Here is a 24,434-nt window from a genome sequence, read left to right on the forward strand (position 1 = left end):
GCTATCAGACCTGACAGCAGTGACACAGAATGTTCTGGTTTATCAAGACAGAGGAAAAATGGTTCCCTCTGTTCTCTTCATGTTCTAACAGCCAATCTCTGTTAGTATATGATCCACCTCAAGCTGATTGTACTCTCCAAAAGAAAACCTTCAACTACTGCAGTAATATCAAGAACAACCACCAGTAGGTGTTCAGGTGTGTGGATGTTTTCCTCAGCAACATGTATCCATCTGCTGTTGATGGCCAGATCCAGATGATAAACAGAATGATAGACAGTGAGCAGGGGTTAATGCAAGTTAGAATATTTCATACTCTTTAATGCGCAACAATTCACTAACTTTAAGTCATCCCTGAAGTCTGGCTCACATTACAAAATTTTCAGGCCGATTTGACCCATTCCAGCCCTCTCGACAAGCTACAGATCAATCTCAAGCCACACGACCATCTCAGACTCATTGGAGCCGCCATGATACACATTGGATACGTCTGCAGTGTGTCTCTCCGTCCTGCAGGTGATACACAGTCGCCGGACACAGAGAAACTCAATATAGGGAAGATCGAGCGTGTGGTGGCCTCAGCTGCCACTACCTGGTGTTTGTTTCAATTAGAAAAATCACAAACACTTTTATGCTGAAAAAAAACATGTTTATTACATTGACACTTGTATTATAATTTGTGTACACACTATTTAGTTAACAAGCTGTCACGTGGTTTAATTTTCTACATTCTGATTCAGCTTGCAGTCATTTCTTCTAAAGTAATACTAACCTTTTTGTTAGGTCCTTTGTCTGAGCTCACCTGGCAAAAGGCTGTCCAAGGTTTCAAGATGGCTTCTTAAGCCCTGCCCACAGGAAGTGGGAGAGACCATCGAGAAGGACAGGCAGGAGCAACTTGGACTTTTGATTCATCAGGAAACCTTTGTTCGTATTTTTATTAGTCATTGAAGACAATTTAGTTTTTTCTAGTTTTTTTCTCCTTTTGTTTTTTTTTTTTTGGGGGGGGGGCACAAGACTTAGCGCTGCAACCTCATAGCAAGAAGGTCACTGGTTTGATTACCAGCTTGGCTGGTGGGCCTTTCTGTGTGGAGTTTGCCTGTGTTCCCCCTGCATTCATGACTTCTCCCTGGGTTCTCCGGCTTCCTCCTCCAAAAACATGCTCACCAGGTTAAGCGGTCACTCTAAATTGTCCGTAGGTGTGATTGTGTGAGTGAATGTCTGTCTCTGTGTCAGCCCTGCGATTGACTGGTGACCAGTTCAGGGTGTACCCCGCTTCTCGCCCAATGACAGCTGGGATAGGCTCCAGCCACCCGAGAACCTGAACAGGGTAAGCGGTTCAGAAAATGCATGAATCTATTTATTTATTCATTATTATTATTATTATTATTATTATTATTATTATTATTATTATTATTATTATTATTATTTTAAATAGTCTCTCTCTCTCTCTATCTATCTATCTATATCTATATCTATATCTATATATATAAATATATAATTTATTTTTTTCAGAGTTTGTTAGTTGTTAAGTTGTTGTTAGGTTAGGTCTGTTTCATTATATTTGTTAGGTTGTAGCTTTAGTTGTTTTTTGCTGAGCTGACTTCTTTAAGTGCGGGCCCAGGGTTTGTTCATGTTCAACGACATCCAGACAGTTGAATATTTATCTATTTACTTTTGAGTTTCATTAAAGGATCAAAATCTTTTCCCCACACATTTGCCCTCTGCCTGATTGCTTGGTCCCTGACAGGAAGTTGTGACTGGAAACTACCTAAAAACACCTTGTGACTTTCAAAATAAAGCAAGCAGTGCCAAAATCAGTTCATATGTAGCTTGAGTACCATGACAAACGGACATAACGAGTGGAGCCAGACCAAGAGTCAAAAGGTTTTTTAGGTTTTACTGCCCAACGTGAATGAGGAGAGGATCATCTTTGAAGTGGGAATTGTGGGAACTCTTTGGTCCTCTGACCCCAGCGTCTGGCGGTCCTGCTCAATGCCGGAGAACACGGTCAGGATGTGAATGCACAGATACAGGATGGACAAGGATGGGGTGTGGGAGAACCCCAGAGGGTCACAAACCTTTCCTTCTTGCACACTCCCTCTGATGCACACACTGCTGAATACATGTAGAAACAAACGTCCAGTCAGGAGTAGCTTTTTAACATTTCTCACTCACAACTCTCAGTGCCCTGGCTAAGCTAGCTTCAGGTCAAGAGTGCTGTATAAACAGCAACAGTTGTGCTTTCAGGCACATCATGTAGTGATTGCTACATGTTTGGATTTTTGTTGACCACTGGAGGATGTTTGGAGTTTCTCTCTATCCTCCACAGAGAGTGGGCAGCTCACTCCTGCACTGGCTCCACCTGCACCTGCCCACCTGGTTTTCATCGTGTCAGTCACCACCAGCTCTAAAGCTCTGCTCAGAGACCTCTCCAGCACCAGAGTACTCCAGCTCCACCTGTGGTATACGGCCCGCTAATGTTAGAGTATCTCTTGTGTTTTGCAAATTGTTAGCTTCTATGTTTTTGGTGTTTTCGCCTGCGTCAAACCATTGCCGTCCTCCTCGTTCCAAGTGTCACCACCAGCCCCAGTGCAACTGCCCAATATGTACGGCAAACCATTCAAAAGTTGAAAGCTAAGTTTGACTAGCTGGAATTAACATTGAAGATATCAGAAAAACTTTTCTGATTAGTCTCAATTTGGCAAAAAAGAGTTACAAATATCTTGAATTACATCACTAAAAATGTCACACATCTCAAATCTCAATCACAGATATCTGTTATTCAGCTTGGCCTAGGTAAAATTAAAATTTAAGATGTCTCAAAGGTCATTAATGATGTTGCTTTGTATATTGGGAATCCAGAATGTCAACCCCCCCCCCCCCCCCCCCCCCCCCCCCCCCCCCCCCCCGCCCCCCCCGCCCCCGCCCCCGGTAGAAATGGATGTAATATTCTTCTGGCATAGACCTGCTCTGGTCCCGCCTAAAGAGAGAGGGGCCAAATTCTTCTCATCTAAAGATATCTGCAACATCATTTCATCTTGCCCTCGCAGCTTTAACTCTGAAATTCCTTCCAGGGGATGAATTAAGTATATTTTGTTCTATTCTAGTCAAGTGTTGAACTCAAAATATCTGTAATTACATTCTGACTAGGCAGAATAGATTAACAAAATGGGCTCTAATTTCGTAGACCAGGCGCAGGCGCACCTGCCCTGCGCCAGCCTTCGCTGTGCCCACAGAGCGTGACCGGCGCACTTTGCAAGTTTCCTGCAGTGCCAAGAGAGGCACAGTACAGGCGCAGAGGAGCGCAGAGGAGCGCAGAGCTGCGCGTCCACGCCTCCCTCCGCGCAAATGACAGAGAGGGAGGAGAAAAGCCGTGAGTGGGTTCAACACAGCCGAGCGCTGTTTTCACCAATCAAATGAGCGCCTCTCCTCGCCTTTAAATGCCCTGCGGCCGAGGCGCAGCGTCTGATTGGTCTGATATACAGCACTGCGGAGAGAGTGCTGGTAGCGGAGACGGTCAGAGCCGCTGTCCCTGCAGCAGGACAATGGACAGCGGGGCGCATCGGAGGACACGAAGTGCGTCACCTTGTGGGCCAGCTCCCGGGACAGATGTAATCTGTTTCTTTGTCTGTATTCGGAGTAAAAAATTAAGAGGCAGTTACACAGCTGGCTTATCCATTCAGAATACTTTTGATCCACCTGCACTCCTGGTTTGTCATCGCCAAGCAGAGCCTTTGGTGATATACTGTATACTCTCCCAGTGTCTCCACCTCATCCTCCTTACAATAATGTACTCCATCTTTTTAAATAAAGACTAAAACAGAGAAATATGGGAAATCACGGTAAATCCTGAGTGACACACATTTATTTCGTCTCTTTTTTCTTCGTCTTTTCTCTCCCTCTTTTCTTTGAATTAAATGAAATGAGAGAACCAGATATATACTCAGTATCAGATGTTAAGGCTGTTTATTGTTTAATTGTAAGATGTGCATCAAACTTCCAGCTGCCGTCAGGTTAACTTTCCATTATGACAAACGGCTTTAATCTGACATCAGATGTGACGGGACAGTTAATATAGATATAAATGTATATGCTGGTTCAGATGGTTACATTAAATAGGGATTGCTGTGATTGTTTATTGCATTAAAATGTGCCTGACTCTGGAAACCTGCCTCTGAGGCTTTGATGACATGTGTGCCTGTCAACAAATTACAGCTGCATGGGGTGCGCTCCGCCTTGCGCCGAGAATAGACCAGGTTGGAGCATGAATGAATGAACATGAATCTGCTGACACCTCCCCCTGGTGCACCGTCAACTCCCCCTGGCGCGCCGTCACACCCATCTCTGCGCAGACGGTCTTCCAAATTGTCAAATTGGCAGTGCACGGCGGTGCGCCGCACGAAATTAACACTGCGCAGGCTATATCTCTAATTTCAAACATCTATTATCAAAATTAATTTGAAGATATTCATTAATCCATCACTTTGATTATAACTATCCCTTATTCCATTTTGAGGTATCTATAAATCCATTTGACTAGTCATAATTTCAATTACAAATATATTAAATAAGTGTAATTTCACCCCATCAAAATTTGATTTAAGGTGTCAGTAAAGGGACATTTGATATCTTAAAGTGAGGTGAATTGAAGACATCTGTAATTTTAATCCTACCTGCTCAACATTTAGATGATAAAAGTATCTTAAATTGGAATTACAGGTATCTACAACTCATTTGTATTCCTTAACTGTAATTCTGCTGTCACACTGTTTTACTCACCAGCCTCCTCTTCTTTAAAATACGTTTACTTAAACTACTTCCTTTGCCTCTGTTGTTACTTTTTGGGTTTGAGCTTTAAACATTTGGTTGTCCACATGTGACAGGTATCTGGGAAACCACACGTCTTTTTTAGTCCTGTCATCCACACAAAACCACAGTTTTACATCAATAAAACTAATGTCTTCTGAAAACTCTGACCAGATTTTGGAAAACTGTGGTTTCATGTACACGGTGATAAACAGAGTTTTTGGTCCTCAAACATCACAGCAGAATGATGGTGGTGCCAAGTCGAGCAGTATATATATCAGTAAAACTTGCCTGGTTACATGGGGAGGAAAGTATTTTTAAAAAGAAATGAAGGGGGGGGGGGCTTGTTTTTGGAAATACACAGCTGTGAACAAGGCCTTAAAGTGATACTCTGGGATGGAACAAGTTGGGTCCTGTCCTGGAGTATCACTTTAATTAGCCTTCCAGACTGTGCACTCTTAACTAGTAAAACGCAGGTACTGCCATTTTGTAAGTTGCACCAAACTCTGCATTTCTGCTCCTTGAGCCATGGATAGTGCTGCTCTAAAAACAAAAGAAGAACGACTGTCATGTGATGTCAAAGTGGAAATAAATGATTGGCAACTTAAATTGACATTTAACCAGTTTATGGACATTTTTGCAATCTCTCAATCAAATGATACCATAACTTTATACCACAATAGTGTCTATCATATGTTGAACCTCCAAAAAGGTTGGGGAAAAAGAAACATATCAAACAGGTCACACAAGCAGCCATGATACATAGTAAAAACATCCCCTTAAAAAAAGAACTGTGACAACAGCAGACTTTAAAATGCCCAGAGAATTATGCATTAAGGAGGACTTTTAGATAAAGTTTAATGCATAAATCTAAAATCCCTAAAACAGAAAATACAAAACAATAAACAAAGCCAAAAACAAATTACATCTCAAAGTGTTCTTAATTATATGCACAAATAAACCTTAAGTTAAATCTTGTATCTGTTAATGGGACATTTAAACAAACTGATTTAAGATTATTGACATCAATACTTCTCACGTCCACTCGTTTCAGAGCACACTGAGCCCTCACTTTAGACTCACAGGTATCTGAAGAGTTCATAAACTGCCACAGTCTGCAGCCAACTGGTTCACCATCATCATCACAAGCACAAAACTTTACATGTGAGTACAGCAAAGCATTCCCACGTACACCTACAGTATCTCATCCCTCAGGCTTCATCTGCTGCACAGAAGTGAACTGGACGATAGCAGAATATCACAAAATCAATCACTTGTGCTTTTTTATTCCTGTCACTGAAGATTTCTGTCCAAGGCAGGCTATAAAAGATCCTTGATAACGCATCCAAGACCGCGGGACATAACAATCACATCTGCAGTCAGTCTCAGAGCAGTGTCTGCCAGCTATCTCAGGTAAAAAGCTTGTGTCGGGTTAAAAGCACATATTCATAACACCTGAAAAAAAGCTTCATAGCAGCTGCACAGAACATTTATTAAGGTTGACTCCACAATCTCCTGTTGATTGTGAAATATCCTACTTTGTCATCAGCGGATTGGATATGGACTGGAGCTGTGTTCCAGCTTTGTAGATGAAATGTCAAAGCATGCCTCCTCTGGTGAATTCCAAATTAGGTCTGAATAAAGAACCTTCAGCCAGCTTCTCCATCCAGTGACACACCAGAGTGAGAAATATCTTAGAGCAAGTTGTTGGCTGAAAGAGTATGTTTGCATATTACCTCAGCAGTTGGACAAACGTATTATGTCTGGATAAGCTGTACAAACATTAGCTTCTCTCTTTAAAATGAAATCATCTCTCGTCTTACTGTAAATAGTACATTTGATCAGTAGAAAGTGATACAACGCAGAGACTGATGGGAACTGGTTTTCATTATTCTCCTTGGTCAAAATTTGAGATGACAGATGACAGTCCAGACCGCCTTAGGCCAAACATCTCATTACTTCATTTATTTAGTGGCTAATTCAAATGCTTACGACAGGGACGGAGCCAGGATTTTAGGTTTGGGTGGGCCAAACTAATTTTGGCTGGGCCTTAAATTACATGTAGATCCCTCATTAAATAAATATGGTTGATTGATACAACACTGTTACTATGTGTTGTTATAAAGCAAATGTAGTTACTTTTTGCGCTTTTAGTATTTCATATTATATGTTATTGTCATTGTTTATTTATGTATTTATTTATCATAGGCTGTAAGAGTGGGGACTTTAACTACAGTTGTATAAACGACAAAAAAAAGAAAAGAAAAAGAAAAATATTGAAAAATATATTTAAAAAAAAAATAAAGAAAAATAAACCTACAGTTTTTCCCAAAATCATTCTCTAGTCTTGCCTATGTAACATGAGGCTGATTGTGTTACTACTATGTCCATTTTTTTCCAGCAGGTGAAAATGATCACCAAACTTGGCTCGTTTTATGAAGCCAGGGTATCTAACACTTGAGAAACAAACCTGAAGTGACAAAATGTCACAAAGCTTCTTATAAACCAGTTTAACAATATAATGAGGTGAAATGCAAAGACAAGTTTTAGGGTGGGCCTGTGAAAAGTGGATGGGCCCTGGGACCTCTGAGCCCATCCATTTCGCTGCCCCTGGTTTAGAATTGGACTGACTACTTTGATTTTACTTGGTTGCGGAGAGTTGCATTTGGGCATTTTGGACAGTAGGCATGTTGGTCACAGATTATGAGTGTCAAAGTAATGTCCTGCTTACTGCAGAGTCGAAGAGACTCCTGTAGAGTCCTGCTTTGTCCACAAACATTTGAACAAAACCTTTAAAGTTCCATTGAGACATAATTACTCCATCAATAACAAAAATAACTGCAAATTTGTGTGACACATGACTGGTTTTACGGGAGTTATCCTCAGGTGCATGGGGGTGGGGTAGATGAGGAAGAAGGTTGCTAAAATCCTCCCCTTATTTTCTGGTTTAAACCCACTTTTATATGTGGGTTTGTTCCCTAGACCTATGAGCATGATTTTTTATTCTACGATGTCCTTTTCTTCTGCTTTGCAAATGCTAATGCTGTTAATTCCCCACACTGCACCTCATTTTAGGCTGACATGTTCATCAGAGAGTCTATGTCTGTAAAACTTACTTGAGTACACTAGTGTGACCTGTACCTGGTCAAAGATTAGCATTGACATCTTCGCTGAATTTATTAATGGGGTACACTGTGTAGCGCTGCCACGCCATCACTCAATTACATAGCTGACGCAGCTATCAGCATCCAGTTTACATGCCGCCTACCAAAAAAGAGACGGTTGGCTTTAGAAACACAAACAGGATCAGGCTTTACTGATCCAACCCGTACCAAACTGTAAAGATTCATACTGGACCGCGTGGTGGAAACGGGGCTCATGTGTCTGATCAGATTCAGACTTTCCCTTAGGTAACCTGGGTAGTTTGAGTACTGATGGGTAAGATGGGTTTGCTGTTGGAGCTCAGTGTTGTTGTTTTTGCTCCTCTCATCTGAGGTCAGAAAGCTCTCTGAAAGTGAAGCTGCAAAATCTGTCGCCAATCTGTCCAGCAATCTGATGCCACCTGTCTGTTCGTGACGGAGATTTGGCTCAATTTCTTTCAAGGTACACTTTGTTTTTCTGGAACTTTCTTATCATTTGATTTCCTCTCTGCAGAGTTGTTGCAGCTTTTGTCCCTAACCTTCCTCCTTGTGTTTTCATCTGTGCTAGTTAATGTCACTGACAGGAGCACACTCTTCCTCCTTTGACTCTAATTCGCTGCACTCTCTCTGTGGCCTTCAAAAGATGGCTGCACATTTTGTGAGAGTTAATCTGCACTCAAACTCGCACTGCATCATTTGAGATGATAAAAATGTGCCTCATGTTCGAGCCTTGTTCAGAGGAAGTCTGCTTGCTGAGCTACATCATCAGAAGCAGACCACAATCCCAGCTATGGTTCTTCTTGGCTTCCTGTGGGTTTTGCTGATGTACCAGAGGCAATGCAGGTTAAAGAGCTAAGCTAAGATTAGAGGTGCCTACCACCCTCGCAACATGTTTAACAGTGATGTCGGTGATTAACATTCACTGTAGGCCTAGTTACTGACAGTTAGTGATGGAGGACTGGCTGTCGCTGCTATTTAAATCATGAAACGTTCAGGTGTTATGAATTCCAGTTTATTTTAGACATAAATTTTGAAAAAAAAAAAAATCTGTCTATACTAAATTTACTGAAAAGAAAAAAGAAAAAAAAAATGGTTCTGACAAGTATGTAGGATCAATTGATTTATTTAATTGCCCATGATGCAACTCCAGCAACCTGGCTTTGTCATAGCCCAAAACAGATAACACTTGAAAGGACAGAGGTCTTGGAAGGTATCATATACCCCTTTCCACCAGTCCAAGTTCAGTGCTGGTGCTAGGGCTTAGTTGGTTGTAATCACTTTCTACTAAAATCAGATTTGGTTTTCCATTAGCAAGGGGCTAAGTTGGAATCAATCTATTGACTCTCCGTGAAACATCAGTACTTCCCTTTAAAAGTAGCGGGGTTTTTTTTGTGCGTGTCTCTCTTGTAGTGGTTTTGACATTATTTTTCCTGACTGTCTGCTTTACCGTGTGTGCTCATCTGTGTGTGTGTGTGTGTGTGTGTGTGTGTGTGTGTATGTATGTGTGTGTGTGTGTGTGTGTGTGTGTGTGTGTGTGTGTGTGTGTGTGTGTGTGTGTGTGTGTGTGTGTGTGTGTGTGTGCGTGTATTTGGGCCTGTGTCTGTGTGTCTGCCTGAGAGAGCAGAGAAAAAATGTGTCCATACGACCATGGGACTGAAATGACATTGCATCATGTAAATAAGATTAATAACACACAGCTGTTTAGTCTGTTAAATCAATTAGATATACTGTATTGACCAGATCTTCAAGAGACAATGCTTTGCTGCTTCAATTTCACCTTCAGATCAAGTTTTGAATGAGGAACAAGACAACAGACAACTTGCTCGACAGATTTCTTTTTTAAAAATGGCTGTTTTCCACCGCTGATGGTTGGTCACTGTAGCCCCGCCCCTGGCCCCTGGCCCCTGGTGTAATATGTGCTTAGCCCTGGCCCAGCAAAGAGTTGGTGTTTGCTTAGAATCAGCTTTTAGCACCAGGAGCTAGCGCTTTGTCAGTGGAAACATAAAGAACCAGTGCTAAGCTGGGAACCGGCCTGGAACTAGCACTAGCACCAGCTCTGTGGATGGTGTATTGAGGAGTTTCATAACGCTCATTGAAACAGGAAGCCTTGGTGACTAAAAGACATAATTATTTATATAAACAGCTATTGTAGTTTAACTTTAATTGACTATATGCAGTTATAAAGAGAGTTTGCATAAGACATTTTAAGTGGCTAATAATGTTTCATGGAGCACTGGAGCATTTTATATTTAGGATCAGTGAAAAAGAAAAAAAAAAAAAAAACTTGCTAAAAGCTTCAACCTATTAGACTTGGTGAATCAAAAATGTTTGTTCTTTACCTGACAGCTCTGCTTGCGTAACTTCATGAGCTTTTTTTAACAAAAGAAAAAAAAAAAAAAAACTGTATATATTGGGTCCATCAAAAATATTTTTGGAACAACTTGATATTCTTCCATCAGAGTAATCAGATTACTTGCAGCAAAAGAAAGACAAGGAAGTCATTGCAGTATCATTGTGACAATTTGCCTGAATAACCCAGTTCTTAAATGAATGGTGAAGATGTAGATTGTAAATGTTTGGGTTTGTACAGAGGTGATGCTGCTCTCTGACCACGATTTGTTTTAACATGAAATACTGAACATGTGATGGTGTTCAGTTTGCCGTGGAGCTGCTATGACTCTGTGATTAGGTGTTGAAAAGGTTATTTTAGAAGAGTATGTATCTTGAAAACAGTGCAGGATTTTTTGTACTCTTGTTTATTTTCTACACACACTACCATGGAAATAAAAATTTGGATGCACTATGCTGTAGGACTTTGCCTGAGAAATCATCATGGCATACTTTCTATTACTCTAATGTGTTTAGGCTCTGTTACTGTGTTTTGCATACAACTGTAAAAATACAGTAAAATTCAACAATCACATTGCATTTTTCCCTTTTTTGTTGTTTACTTAAAAAAGCTTGATGGTATTGTACAGATATTGAACAGGACATGACACAATAATAATCTTAATGTACACTTCAATATTGGGCAATAAACAGTCATCTATCAACAGTTACATGTTTTTTGTTCTTTTTTTTCCACATACAAAAAAAAAAAAAAAAAAAAAAAGTTTGGGGTATGCAACTCAGTAGCTCAACCATCACCCTTTTAGTGCATGATTAATTGTATCCCCTTTTCCCAGTTGATGCTTCTCACACGGGGAACAGACGGAGAGCAGCCTTGTGCAAAACATGAACGAAAATAAAAATAAAAAAAAAGGTCAACAACTACCACTTTTGGGTTTCCTTTCTTCTTACAAGACTAATAGTCTGTTCCTGCTGTTCAATACTGAGAGGAACTCAAAGGTTGTTGCATTTCACATCAGAACTTCAGCAGGTAGAGTGAGGACGCGGTCAGCACAAGGCATGCAGAGCAACGGTTCAACACAGCTGCCCCGTTCACATCGTGCATCGCACCAGGACCTGCCGGAAGAAAACAACACACTTTCAACCCCACTGTCAAAAGAGTCAGGAAGATGTGTGGAATGTTCATCAGAAAAAACACTGTGATGCTTGGCAAATCATTATAAGCGATTGTGACTTCAAGTATATATCTATGAATTTTAAAAGAGAAAGACATCAATTTTTTGACCTAATATTAACGCCACTATAAACAAAAAAAAAAAAAAAAAAAAAAAAAAACAGAGCCTGAGATGGTAGTCAACTTTGGTGATTAAGGTAACATACTTGTGAGCTTAAACAATGTGGGATAGGAGATACAAACGGAAACCTATTGCTTCAATGCAACATCCTGTAGACAAAAACTCAGCAAGTACACAAGCACATAAAATGAGGAGGTGTAACAGCAGGAAACATGGCTGGTCTATGGGAAATTTTCAATGACCAACAATGTACATTTTACACACACACGCATATATATAGTCGATTAAAATATTTTGCAATTAATAATATGGTTGTTCATAATTTACCAGCAATTAATTTTAAATTGATCATACTTTTTTAAACTCTTCCAAAGGTACCTTAAAGGGAAAGTTTCCAATTTTTTTAAACTAAACAGCCTTTTTATTTTTTAAGGCAGCTCAACACAAATTGAAAGAGCTTAAACATCACAACAACAGGTGTGTTGTTTTACAAGTACTTTTGGCCAGAAAAAAAAGATAACTCCCTGGACACTTCACCCTTAAAATAATTATCTCGCACAATGTATCTCTCTGCAGTCCCTGTATGCTTGGTTAGCAAGTGGTATTTGAGGACGCGGTCACACTGGCAAACTGTATCGTGCTTAAGCTGCCTTAACTCTAAAGCCCAATTTGTTTGGCCAGTGTGACCACAAGTGTGCTGTGCTAAAGCACGATTCACTTCTCTGCTTTAGCATGCTTCAGGGAGATGGGCTTCAGCAAAGTTTACTTTGAGCACAAGCACGTCATCAGCGTTTATGAACCATGACATATGATCGCCGCGAGCGCACCTCTCCACAGGTGTCAGGGGGCTGTGTCTGACTACAAGGATGTAACATCAGTCAAAAGTCTCTATAGTTGTAGCAGTGCTCTCTGTGTCTTATTGAGCTGACTGATGAAATCACGCTTCATGATGACATTGGGGGGTCATGCATGTGTGATACCTGCTATTGGTTCCTATTGGAGTAGTGCGACCGCTGGTTATACTCTCTAGTGGGGGGACAGCACAGGGGGGCAATCGTGGTTGAGAACGGCACACTCTAGATGTGCAGTGTGTCATCTGGCAGTGGACATGGTGCATTTGAAATGATCTTTAGTATGTGCACACTCTGAACCAGAAGGCAGGAGGGGGATACAAAGGTCATTTTAGCTTCATCCAAACCTGACAGGGTATGTCACAAATTCGCAGCAACATGCATCAAGGTTTTTTTTTTTTTTTTAAGTTTGAATTTATTTGTGTATTTTTTTAAATTACAGTCTGAATTGTCGTTACAAATCAAGCTCTAACATCGCCTGTATTAGATGACGGCCTTTATATGAAGCAGGCCTGTATTGAAGGTAGGCTTCTACACCATCTCTTCCTAGGTGAACTGAAGTGAGGTTTATTTCACTGTTCACTGAATGCTAACACCTCAGCCCTGCATTCCCATCAGAGGGCTCTTCTTTAGTCCTGCATCCTTACCATAGAGGATTATGCTGGCGTTAGTGATTCCCATGGTGTTGATGGCAACACAAGTGTAGTTCCCGTAGTCCTCTTCTGAGACGTTGAAAAAGACCAGCATTGATTGTTTACCTTGGTTCTCTATCTTAACCCCGTTCAGTCCATTAAAGAGCCTGCAAGAAAGAGAGGAACAGAGTTGTAATGTCTTCTTCTGCTGTATCCAGAATAAAATAATTTGTACTTTGACTTTTGTTGTATCGTTGAAAGAAAATGTATCATCATGTGATCATAATCTTGAATCAGAAATGACTTATTTAAGCCCTCCAAACAGAGTCCACATATACCACTTGATAACAGGGCTATGATGACATCTTTTAGTCTTTACTTAACATACATTCAGATTATGAGATGAACAAGGATGTGCTGCATACTGGTGTGACACTGTTCCCTGTTTATAACGAAGCTCACTGCCCTGAGCGCAACTGTTCAAGCAGCAGTACATGAAAACTTTCCCTCTTTCGCACTCTTTTTCTTCTCCACTTTAATCCAATGCTGTCTTCCTTAGTGTCGTTTAAGTGACTGAATGTAGTCTTTGAAAACTGTCAGGGACCATCACACAGTGCAGCATAGCCTCTACTAATCTCAGCTCACAGGCTGCAGAGGAAAAAAAGAGGCCTGTTATTGATACCCTGATAATTTCCTGATCTCAAGGTGTGACGATCACAGAGCAATTAGAGTTTGGGAATAAGAAAACCTGCCTCCTCTGTCCACGCATCTCTGAAGGAATTAGCGATGAGATCATCAGAGTATGCCTGACATGTCCTTGCATTTGATAATGTAACTAGAACTATTTTTTCTCACCTGTACAGTGAAAAACACAACATATAAAGCAGGAAAAAAGCTCTTCACAAATGATGAAATATGTGGAGAGATTTTACTTTTCCACAGAGAGGATGTATAATGTCTTCTTTGGAATAAACTAAGTCCACACCCTCAAGCAGAAACTTTGGTCTTTGTGTGTCTGTATCTCTTACTTCAAACAATTCCAGGCCTGTAGATATCACAGCGTTCAGATAAGAAACTTGCCTGCGGTCTTCTTTGTACCACTCAAAATCTGCCCTGGGCATGGCGGAGGCTTCGCACTGCAGGACTCCTCTCTGCCCAACCGGAGTGCCCGTGCCCCTTGCTTTGGAGATGAAGGGAGGATCTGAACAACAAAGTGATATAACTTTTACATTAGCATCACTAAAAGAGCATAACCCAAAGTACAGTGCTTCAAATTTTCTTTAAATGTCCACAGTCAAATCTTCACCTTGCACTGACTTTCTCAGTGAAACACTTTTTAAAAAATCAGGTCATAGAGGAACGCATTGAGGCTTTCATATTTTTCCATCTTTTCCTTCAGAAATGTGATTGTTAAGTCCTTACAGTTGACGGTGACTTGTACTGTCCTGACGTCAGGGTTTGAGATGTCGTTCGAGGCGATGCACTCATAGGATCCTGACTGCTCTTTGGTCAGACCCCTCAGCTCCAGATGTTCCCCCTCTGTCAGAAATTTGTGAGTGCCTGTGAAAAAAAAGAGCATAACACAAAGGAAGAAATGCATTAGTCGGAGTGGAGTGGTTAGCTGAACTAATTTTTCTGAACCAGAACGAAACCTGTGGGCACTGGCTGGAGTCCTGAACCTGAAGTAGCATGGTGTGGTGAGCATAACAATGAAGTGTAAAAACAGCCCTGTAATAGGCACAAACACCACAATTACAACATGTTTAACAACTGTCTTTTGAAACCCAGTCTGAATTCAGTTCAGTTAGTGATCAGGTGACAGGGAGAATGGCATAAGGTCATCACAAAGTCACACCTTTGGGATTTTTTATTTATTTATTTGTTTATTTATTTATTTAATTTTAACTGCTGTAACTAAATATCAGTAAAACAGAAGTGAAGAAAAGACACCATTTCCAAAACCAAGACACTATGAAGACCACAACCTGACCACAACAAGACCAAACACTTCACAAGTCCAAGAACATGAAAAGACCGCGGCTGAGTTTCCTCCTCTGTCTACTGTTTCAATAAAGGCTTCAAAGTCCAAAACTAAGCTTCAAAAAAAACATTTCTAGTTGTGTCATCAATGTCGAAAGCAGCGTACAAAAATCACCTTGTTACTTTCTCGGCAATGTCATAATTTGTATTGAGCGTAAAATCAGATCATTTATAAAAACCTTCATTTGTACTCAGATCTTTTAATGAGGAACAACATTAAAGATGAAGCAATAAACATTTACATAAATTAATGCTGTTATCTTTTCTGTTTAATAAGACGTTGTAAGTTTGAAGTCCCCCAGGAAGCCAATGTGTAAACTGATTCAAATAAATGTGAAACAAATAAACAAACAAAGACTAATTAAAGAACAGAGAAAACACAGAAGATACTGATATTGAATCACAAGGATGTATTTCAGTATATGAGATGAAAAATGAAGTATCTCTCTGTGGTCTGCAGGGACCTTAGTGGGTAGTATTCTCTGATGCTTATTAACAAGAAGAACCCTGTTTGAAGATCCTCATTATGAGCACTAAATACATAGCACTGCTCCTTTAGAGTACTGCCGTAGAGTCTCAGTCTATTTAAATGTAAACCAGTAGAGTGCAGAGTTAAGGACCCACCAGAAGTCACATTGTAGAAAACATCTTTGTTCAACCTTGTCCTCATGGACCTGTGTTTAGATGGACTTGCAGTGATCAAACTATAGATCTCAGAAAACTGGATTGCAGTTATTTTGAAGGAGCTGGTGCAAGGTCCGATAACTAGATGAGTCAATCATTAATTCAGTGGTAAACCAACCAACAGGTCTTAGTACTGCTCTGAAAGACACAACATACAGCCTCACCATTTAATGAACTCTGTCTCTCTAGGCTGCCACAAACACAAGTTGAGGTTTTAAGAATCTGTTAAGTATCCACTCTTAAAATAAGACACTTTACGGGTTTTTTAGTCTCTTTACCAAGTATGATCTTAATGAAGTAATGTTTATTCCAATCACTAACATTTACCTCCAGTTATTCTGGTGATTGATTAGTGCTTAACATGATGTTTTTCATTACAGATTACAAGAGTTGCCTTAACATGACATTGTGTTTTCTTGCCTCAACTCTTGTCAGCCATTTAAAGGTTTCTTGAAAGTGTTTGGGCCTGATCTACTAAGACTCCAATCAACAAGCACTAATTTGCATGTACAAACTATAAAAAAACGCATGTGCTGTTGGCGGGCGTGTTGCAGGCGGTCTACTATGGCTGCGTGCTACCTGCTGTCAGCATGGAATGTTTGGGAGAGCAGAAAAAGAAAAATCAACTTTGAAGCCATGGAGGTGGAGCAATCAGATGTTAGGGTCACAGGCTGCTGCACAGGAGGTGAGAGCTGTGCTCAATGTGGTGTGCGCCCTCCACCAAGACACTTGGGTCATCGTTGTGTACATGAAGCAGCTGGTCAGTGCTGTGTCTGGGCTGACAGTGACCGTCAGGAGGTCATTCAGTGGCAGTGATCCATCAACTGAGCTGCTGGCGAATGGAGAGGGAAGTATAGATGTAGGGTATATGATATGTCTCTTCTATTTTATATTTCTGACAGTCCAACTGTGTTGATACACACACAGGAGATTCTTTCTCCCATCGTTGCACCTCTGCCTCCTTCTGGCCACAATGACCTCAGCCATTTGTCTGTGACACTGTGCCAGTTTGCACCTGCCTTTCAAATGTGCCCGATATAGTGTACACACCAAAACAGCATCCACTATCAGTATCAGGTTTGATAAATTACTCTGTGGGCGCTCAATGTTTATATTTGTATCACCCAGAAAGTTGCTTGTGCTATTTTGCTCAATTGACAGGCGCAATCATTGGTGCACACGGTAAGTACGTCAACTTTGCTAATGATTTTATACACACAAACCTTTAGTAGATCAGGCCCTTTTTTTGTGGCCCAGTTTGAGCTTTGTGTTAATTATGTTACTGAAGCTGGTGTGTCTTCAGATACGACAGTGTTTCTTTGCCTTTAGCTTTAACCCAACTTTTTCTTTGTTTTTGTGTAACCTTGTGCTCTGCTCAGTAACACCTTACAAAGTACTGTTTGGGCTATGCAGGAGGCCGTGGCTGTAGTTATATGGGATTTCATAGTGTCAAGCCTCATTATATGTGTATTGTAGCAGTTCTCTTGCATGACACAGTAATTCTTTGCCATGTATTTAGCAGCGCATCTCTTACATGGTACTTGCAAGTACTTTAATATTTCTATTTATTACTAAATTAAACCCATTAAAAATATTGTTTCGAATCTATCTTTTACCATTAAAAGTAATGATTTTATGTATTTCCCAACTCATGCCTATGTGTTCATCTATGGTCTGACCTGTTTCTTAGAAGGCAAACCCTCTGTTAAAGGGTCAAGGCACAAGTTAGTATCACTATTCTTGTTAACCTGTTATGGCCTATTTCTTTTGTTTCTAATTGAATTTAAAAACCAGTTGATACAGAGGATTACCTGACAGATCGAACCCTGAGTCTTCAATAAAAGAAATCCCAGGATTTACCTCTCAGATATTCAAATTTGTAGCAAATGTGAAAGTCAGTGTCCCTTCTAAGATGTGTGTGTGTGTGTGTGTGTGTGTGTGTGTGTGTGTGTGTGTGTGTGTGTGTGTGTGTGTGTGTGTGTGTGTTCTCACGATGTCTCCATGAGGCTGTGACTCCTCAGGGCAGGTACTCGTTACCCTGAGAAAATAAACTAATAGCATCAAAACAAGCTCTCTTGAGTAACATAGATTTATCCGACAGCAGCAGAGTAAAAAGCTTGCTCTGGTGACACAGAGACTGTAAGCTACCACGGTGTGGGCGGTAAAATGGAAAGGAGCACTAATCCCAATCAGCACAAATGTCAATCCAGCAATATCTTGACATTAGCATAATATCATCCTGTTTTTCTTAAATCCTTCAGACACTTTTGGAGAAGGCTGGGGATTCAGTGAAAAGGTTGTGGGCTAAGGATAATCAGCTTGATGCTTAAAACCTAGAAACTACTCCCAGGTGTAATGAACGTTTCACCACAGATAACTCTGTCAGGCTGACAAAGTCCAGATTAGCTTCTAGCTGGGAGAAGCCACTGCTTCAGTGATGAAGCTGTAACAATGCTGTTGGTCACATTAATTTATCTGGCTTTACTGAACAATGGATTGAGTTTAAACTTCACTCACCCTCATGAAGTCGCTGAGGACGTGCCCCCATCTGCAACCAGAGTCGATCATAAAACGAAATAACAGAGGGACACTAAAAAAAAGCTTGTTTCTTTCCGAGGACTTTTGTTTAGGGACGTTTAGATAGGTATTTGTTTGTTTGATTGTTTGTTCATTCCCTTCTGTTTTAAAGTGGATGATAACGATAGTCCAGAACATTAACGCTGTGTTTTTTGTTTTGTTTTTTCAAAATATGATTCTGACTTTTTGACTTCCTGCCCTGTGGCTCAATATTTGAGTTTTTGATTCGAGGTGAAGTGGGTTAAAAAAAAGTGTATGGAGAGTCCACAAGCAGGAAAAAACAACGGGTGCAGAATTGTATGAAAGCGCTAAAATTTATTCAAGAGGCTCAGGATCCAAGTTAGGTGATCTAACCAAGCGACCTTCAGCGAGGCAGCAGCAAGAGATGAAGGCAACACTGAAGAGCTAAAAACTGCAGTTCACCAGGTGTCCACTTGAGGCTGGCTCTGGAAGGAGTAGCAGAAACCATGTACACAACAAGATTAAAAATAAAATCCTTTCAGCAGAAATAAACATGTTTCCAGCCTGGTATAAAGAAAAAAAAAGCCAAACTAAGGACTAAAAATCATGAGTTTATTCCCACAAATTTATGAGCATATTCTCTTTAATTTAGAACTTTATTCTTGAAAACGTACAAGATTATCATTGCACATTTTTTAGGTTATTCTTGTAAATGTTTTTTTTTTTTTTCCTTTTACATGGTTGTATACCTTTTCCATCAGCACACTGTTTTAACTGTATTTTTTTGTATTTTTCCTTTTCCTTTGTTTTCTTTGCAGCTGAGCCATTTTGCCCAATCAGAGGCTCAGCTCACCTGAACAACAGGTGGGCAGCCTGTTGCTGTTGTTTCAGCAGCGCATTTTTTAATATACATGAAGCCTACAATAGGCTTCAAATCTGTGAGCCAGGTGTACCTGAAGGAAGTGTGTTACAAAATTGCTTTCACCCATTCTGTTTCAACACACAGCTAAAAGCAGGTGTGTTCAACTCCTCTCCATCCTTAGTGTGTTAATAAAACCAATCAGAGACTTCAGAAATGAACAGAGGAAATGTAAAATGAAGGCAAAAGGCACTGCAGCTGAACTTCATAAACCAGTATTTCACATTCACATGAACTAATGATATGTTTTAAAACTAAAAATAACCACTTATTGCTTTGTGTTACTCAAGGACACTAATCACGCTGTTTCAGGTTTTACATTTGATCTCAGTCAGATTGTTGATAGAATTTTGGGATGCTGGCAGCCCAACATTGTGGTGTTTTTCTCAGTACAAATGAGGGCCTGCACAGCTGAGTGGGATGAGATGTGTATGTTTGTGTGTCAGAAGCAAAGGTAGTGGGATTTTCTGTTGGTTGTCCATGTGCTTTAAAATTTGCAGACAGTAACTTTTAACGATTCCAGAACAGCACAGAAAAAAAAATCGATGCATTATTGATTTGTGTAGAGAAACTTGATCTTTATCATTCTGTGCAAAAAATACAAAACATGACTTTATAAGCAAAAGGAAACAAGTTAACACAGGCACAGCCAAGTACTGTGAGACAAAACGTGTCAATCTTAATTACCCAGATGAATGGATATGAAAGAGTCATCATGGTTTTATGTTACTGCTGATAAATGTCACCATTGTCATCAGCTCCCACATCAGTGGTCTGCAGCGGTGGCCACAATTGCAGCACATCAGTGTCAGTACAGATGACTAGATGAGTAATGGGAGAGCCATTAAAGTACCGGGCGGCGGACGGCACAAATGAGTATCTGAAAGCCCTCAGCGGATCACCAACGCTCGCCATTAGCAGAAGGAGCTCTGCTGCTCAGACACAACTCTGTGGAGGGATTACTGCTGCCCAATTACAAGCAATACAATACTGTTTACCTTTATGTAAGTGATATTTATGGGCTATCAAGTGTCACACTTTACCATTATACAGCCTGCTCTAAAAGCTGAACACACATATACACTCATGCATCGGCATGAGAGTATTTTTTAAATACAATGACAGAATAGTGACTCTTTTTTTCTGCAAACTTAAAAACAAAATTAATAGTATAAAAGCTTGTTTTTCTGTATGGCATCAGCACAATACGTTGCAGGCAGAAGTGCCACTCCAGCGCTTCACCTCTCAGCAAATCAAGACTGTTTTCCTGATCTGGAGCATCTTACTGGGGATCTCACATAAAACCTCAGGTTTAAGAGATATCACAAAACCAGATACAACCAAACAGGATCTACATTAAAATAAAAAAATAAATAAATAAAGAGAGAGACTCCATAGTCTCCAATGTTAGCTAGCGCTGTCTTATAACCACGAAACAATAGATCAGACATATGCTGAGTGTGATGATTAAAGTTATTGTTATTATGGGTTAGAGAGTTAATTTGTTCTTATTTCAACAGCACGGATAATGTTAAAAGCTTAAATACTCAACAACCAGAGGACTTTAAGTACATTACATTATCATATTGATTTTAATTCCAAACCTGCTTGCATGTGCAGGACCAAGTATTTATATTTCTGTTCATCGCGTGAAAAAACAAATCCGTTTGAATGATGATGTTACTCAGAAGAATGAGTCTTTCAAGAACACACCTTTGAACAGTGACACAGTCTTAATGATTCTGGCCCTGCATGCCACCACATTGGATTTGGAATGAAACAAGATACATTCTAAGTGCAGACTTTAAGGTTTAGCTCAAGAGGTTGAAGAAAAATATGCTATGAAACATTGAGGATTTGTCACAATGTTTACACGAGTAGTAGACAGGGACACAAACACTCTGATGTATGATGCATTTGTGTCTTTTGGGGACAACAAGCATGTGTTGCCATCTCCACAGGACTGGTCCTGGGAGCGCTTAAACCTTTTTTTTTTTTTCTTTTCTGCATTCCTTGCAGTGTTTAAATTGACTGTATTAAATATGGGCTGAGCTGTGCCTCTGATAGGCTGATCAAATGATTCTAATATTGTCGCCAAACTGCCAAGTTACCCCCCCTACAGACATGCACATAGTGTGTGCTAATAGCAAAATTAGCATCTTTCTGATTTCCTGTCTTTCTGCAGCCAGCCCCATGTGGATTCTCATTGAACAGCAACTTTCGCTTCATTTTTCTAAGCTGGATGTTGCCCCTTTACACGACAACTATTCATCAGGAAACGCTACAGTGTAGTGAAAATGCAGTGAAGTGAAAATGCAGTGAAAAAAAAATCTGCATTTACATGGAAACACAGAGAGACTGAAAATGCTGTAGCAAGCATGCCAGGCCTGTAGTTGACACTATAACTGTCTTGTCCAGAAGCAGCTTTTAGTAGATCTCCACTGAAGGAGAGCTGGTATGATCATCTGGTGTATTAGTGAATGCTAAGAGCAGGAGTGGAGCAACCGATGCTCATTTTGTTAAAGACAGTCACAGATTCAGCTGATTGAGCAGCACAAGCACAACACGGTAGACCACGATGATCGTACCAACGGTAGTGTTGGACTGTTGCATGTGCTCACGCGAATCAGAGTGTGATGTCAGCATTTCCACTGAAAATGCTGGCTTACTGTAAATACGGCAAGTGCAAATAAAAACTTTTGTGTTTCACCCTCTGGGGGGCACTGCCGGTTGTGCTAATGTTGATTCGGACTTACAGTCAGCAGTTATTCTGCAGTGGTCTGTTCAAATTTGAGAGTCTATCAATAAAATGAAGAGCCAGGTTATGTTAGCTCTTCTAGGTAGATGACTGGCAGGACATAACCAGGATTCACTAACGTTACACGTTACTGACATGTCTCTGAATCTTTGAGGAACACTAAACAGATAGTCCGCTCACCCCTCACTAAGCTACAACCTGACTTTACAAAGCCTGATTGTTGTCACCTTTCAAACTACAGCTTTACGTAACTTAAAAAATGCATCTCCTCATTGCTTTGCATCCTGGGTAAATGCTGTCTTGAACAAAGGAAAGCAGTGTCAAAAAGAAGCTCTGCTCTCAAATGCACAAAAAAATTCAAGTCTCGTCAAGACTCACATTTTTACTATAGTGGGTGATAGTGCTCATGGGAAATGCAGTCTTTAGCCCGGATTACAGTGACACCTTTGGACAGATTTGTTAGTGTTATTTTCCAGGCTCAATTGATAGTCCTCACAGAGACCTAAACATGAAATTACCACCAAATAAGTGCTTCCTGCTGTTTTTCAGAAATGTAAACAGAGTCATCAAGTGGTTTAAATTTTTATATTGAGTTATTCCTTCTTTTTTGTATAGTTTTAACATTTCCTGTCTTGCTTTTTTTTTTTTTTTTTAATCAACAAGTGCATGAATTATCTGTCAGTATACAGTACATTATTATCATTATTCTACAAAATTATGCATTCATCATTCCGATATGTAATGACCTGCTTAAGGTCTTCATCCTGTTTGCTGATGTATGGTATGAACATGAATAAGTCACTCTGGAGTCCCTATTATCATCCTCAAAGATTTAATTCAGTGCTGTTGTTTTGTTTTGTTTTGTTTTGTTTTGTTTTGTTTTGTTTTGTTTTGTTTTGTTTTGTTTTGTTTTTGTTTTCAATAACAGGACAGAGAGGAACTGGATAGATGTTTTTGAAAACCACTCTTTCCTGGTGTCTGCTTATCACAAAATGAAATGTCCAGCCTCATTATCTGAAACAGCGCCCTAAGACACAGCAGCGAGTAAACATATAGTGTGTGTCATTTCTGTGAACAGCATGTAACTGTCCCTATGTCAGCACAAGGGAGCAGTGAGTGCAGAACATTGGGTGGAGAGCTGGACAGAGAGCAGGTTCAGAGAATGGGACGGGGAGTCAATTGCTCAAAAAAGGCTCTTGATGTGAAGCATTGTGTCAGTGGTGACAGCAGCCAGCAGGTAATACCAGAGTTTCATGGTTTGTAACCATTTCAGAGCCCTGTGGTCATTCTCTAAGCTGAATCCTTCACACAGCAGACACTAGTTGAAACAGTCTACGGTCCATTTGATGCCTGGACACTCCAGCTGCCCCATCGAGCACTGCGTCCCTCTCAGGACTCGTTTCCTGCTGACACTGGCTGCTGGCCTTTTCTCTTCTACCTCACCTTCTCTTCACGTTCCAGCAATAACTCTGCCTGAGGCGTCAGTCTGGGTGTTGAAGGGCACAATAAAGTTTAGCTGCATCTGCCATCATCTTTATCTTTTTTTGATGACCTTCTTGGACCACCTTCGCTTTCCTTTCACGGCTTCCCCTGAGAGTGAGGCACTGCCACGGCGCAGCAGCTAGTGTGTCCGTATCCTCTGGCACTGTCTCAAAGGAGGTGGCCGGGTACAACCAATCCTCTTACAACTCCTTTCCTTCTGCACAAGAAGCAGTTCTCCCAGATTACATGCTAGTTATTTCCTGTCCCTTTCTTGGCAGTTTCAGGGCTATTACTCACACCCAGTGTCGAGATAAAATACAAGAATAATAATGTTACAGATGTGTTCGAGGAAGGACACAAATCTCTAAGACAGTAAAGACAGCTGGGATCGATCACCTCTGCTGTAACGGCACCATACTCCAAGGGGGCGCTGTGGCTGCTGCTGTGACTTTACAGAGACCAATGAGTGAGTGTGGTAAGGGATGTAGAGAAAGTTACTATTAAAGGCTGTTTGGAAGCATGCTGGAGTAAGAGTTAAAATGTGAGTGCACTTTGTATAACCCATGGATGTAGTGACATCTATGCAATTTGGTTATACTTGTTGCAATGACAAATAAAGTTCTGTTCTACATCATCCATCTGATTTTGAGGCAGAGTTTTGCAGCTTCACAACATTAGTTATCATAACCCATCCCATACATCTTTTGTATTCGTTTTGCTTGACAACATCCCACACTTTTTTGTTACACACATCCACACTCACACCACTGACTTTACTAACACACCCCATGTTCTGCAGTTAGTTTTTCAATAAACAATCAATCTCAGCCGCAATTGTAGTGCCCTTCCTGTTTTTGTCATGGTTCTTGAGGCAGGCTGTGACAGTGTGTCAGTGACCTATAGTCCATCTAAGGCCCCGTTTACATGGAGACTCCCGCAACGA

At 40.5% G+C, this 24,434-nt stretch overlaps 1 protein-coding gene across 2 annotated transcripts in view; it reads right to left on the reverse strand.

Moving 5' to 3' along the window:
- Positions 1-9,404: 9,404 nt before the first annotated feature.
- The window catches only part of opcml (opioid binding protein/cell adhesion molecule-like), a 520,625-nt gene continuing 505,595 nt past the window's right edge, over positions 9,405-24,434 (reverse strand). For both annotated transcript variants that reach the window (XM_074671787.1, XM_074671786.1), the window contains 4 exons: positions 14,493-14,630; positions 14,151-14,271; positions 13,086-13,237; positions 9,405-11,408 (listed from right to left, as the gene is read on the reverse strand). In XM_074671787.1, the coding sequence (XP_074527888.1) occupies positions 11,308-11,408; positions 13,086-13,237; positions 14,151-14,271; positions 14,493-14,630 (512 nt within the window). In that variant the 3' untranslated portion in view covers positions 9,405-11,307. The remainder of the gene's footprint in view (positions 11,409-13,085; positions 13,238-14,150; positions 14,272-14,492; positions 14,631-24,434) is intronic.

The sequence above is a fragment of the Halichoeres trimaculatus genome, unplaced genomic scaffold, assembly GCF_033239565.1.
Source record: "Halichoeres trimaculatus isolate MK-OKI-2021-1 unplaced genomic scaffold, fHalTri1.1 fHalTri1_scaffold_6, whole genome shotgun sequence".
Classification (NCBI taxonomy): Eukaryota; Metazoa; Chordata; class Actinopteri; order Labriformes; family Labridae; genus Halichoeres; species Halichoeres trimaculatus.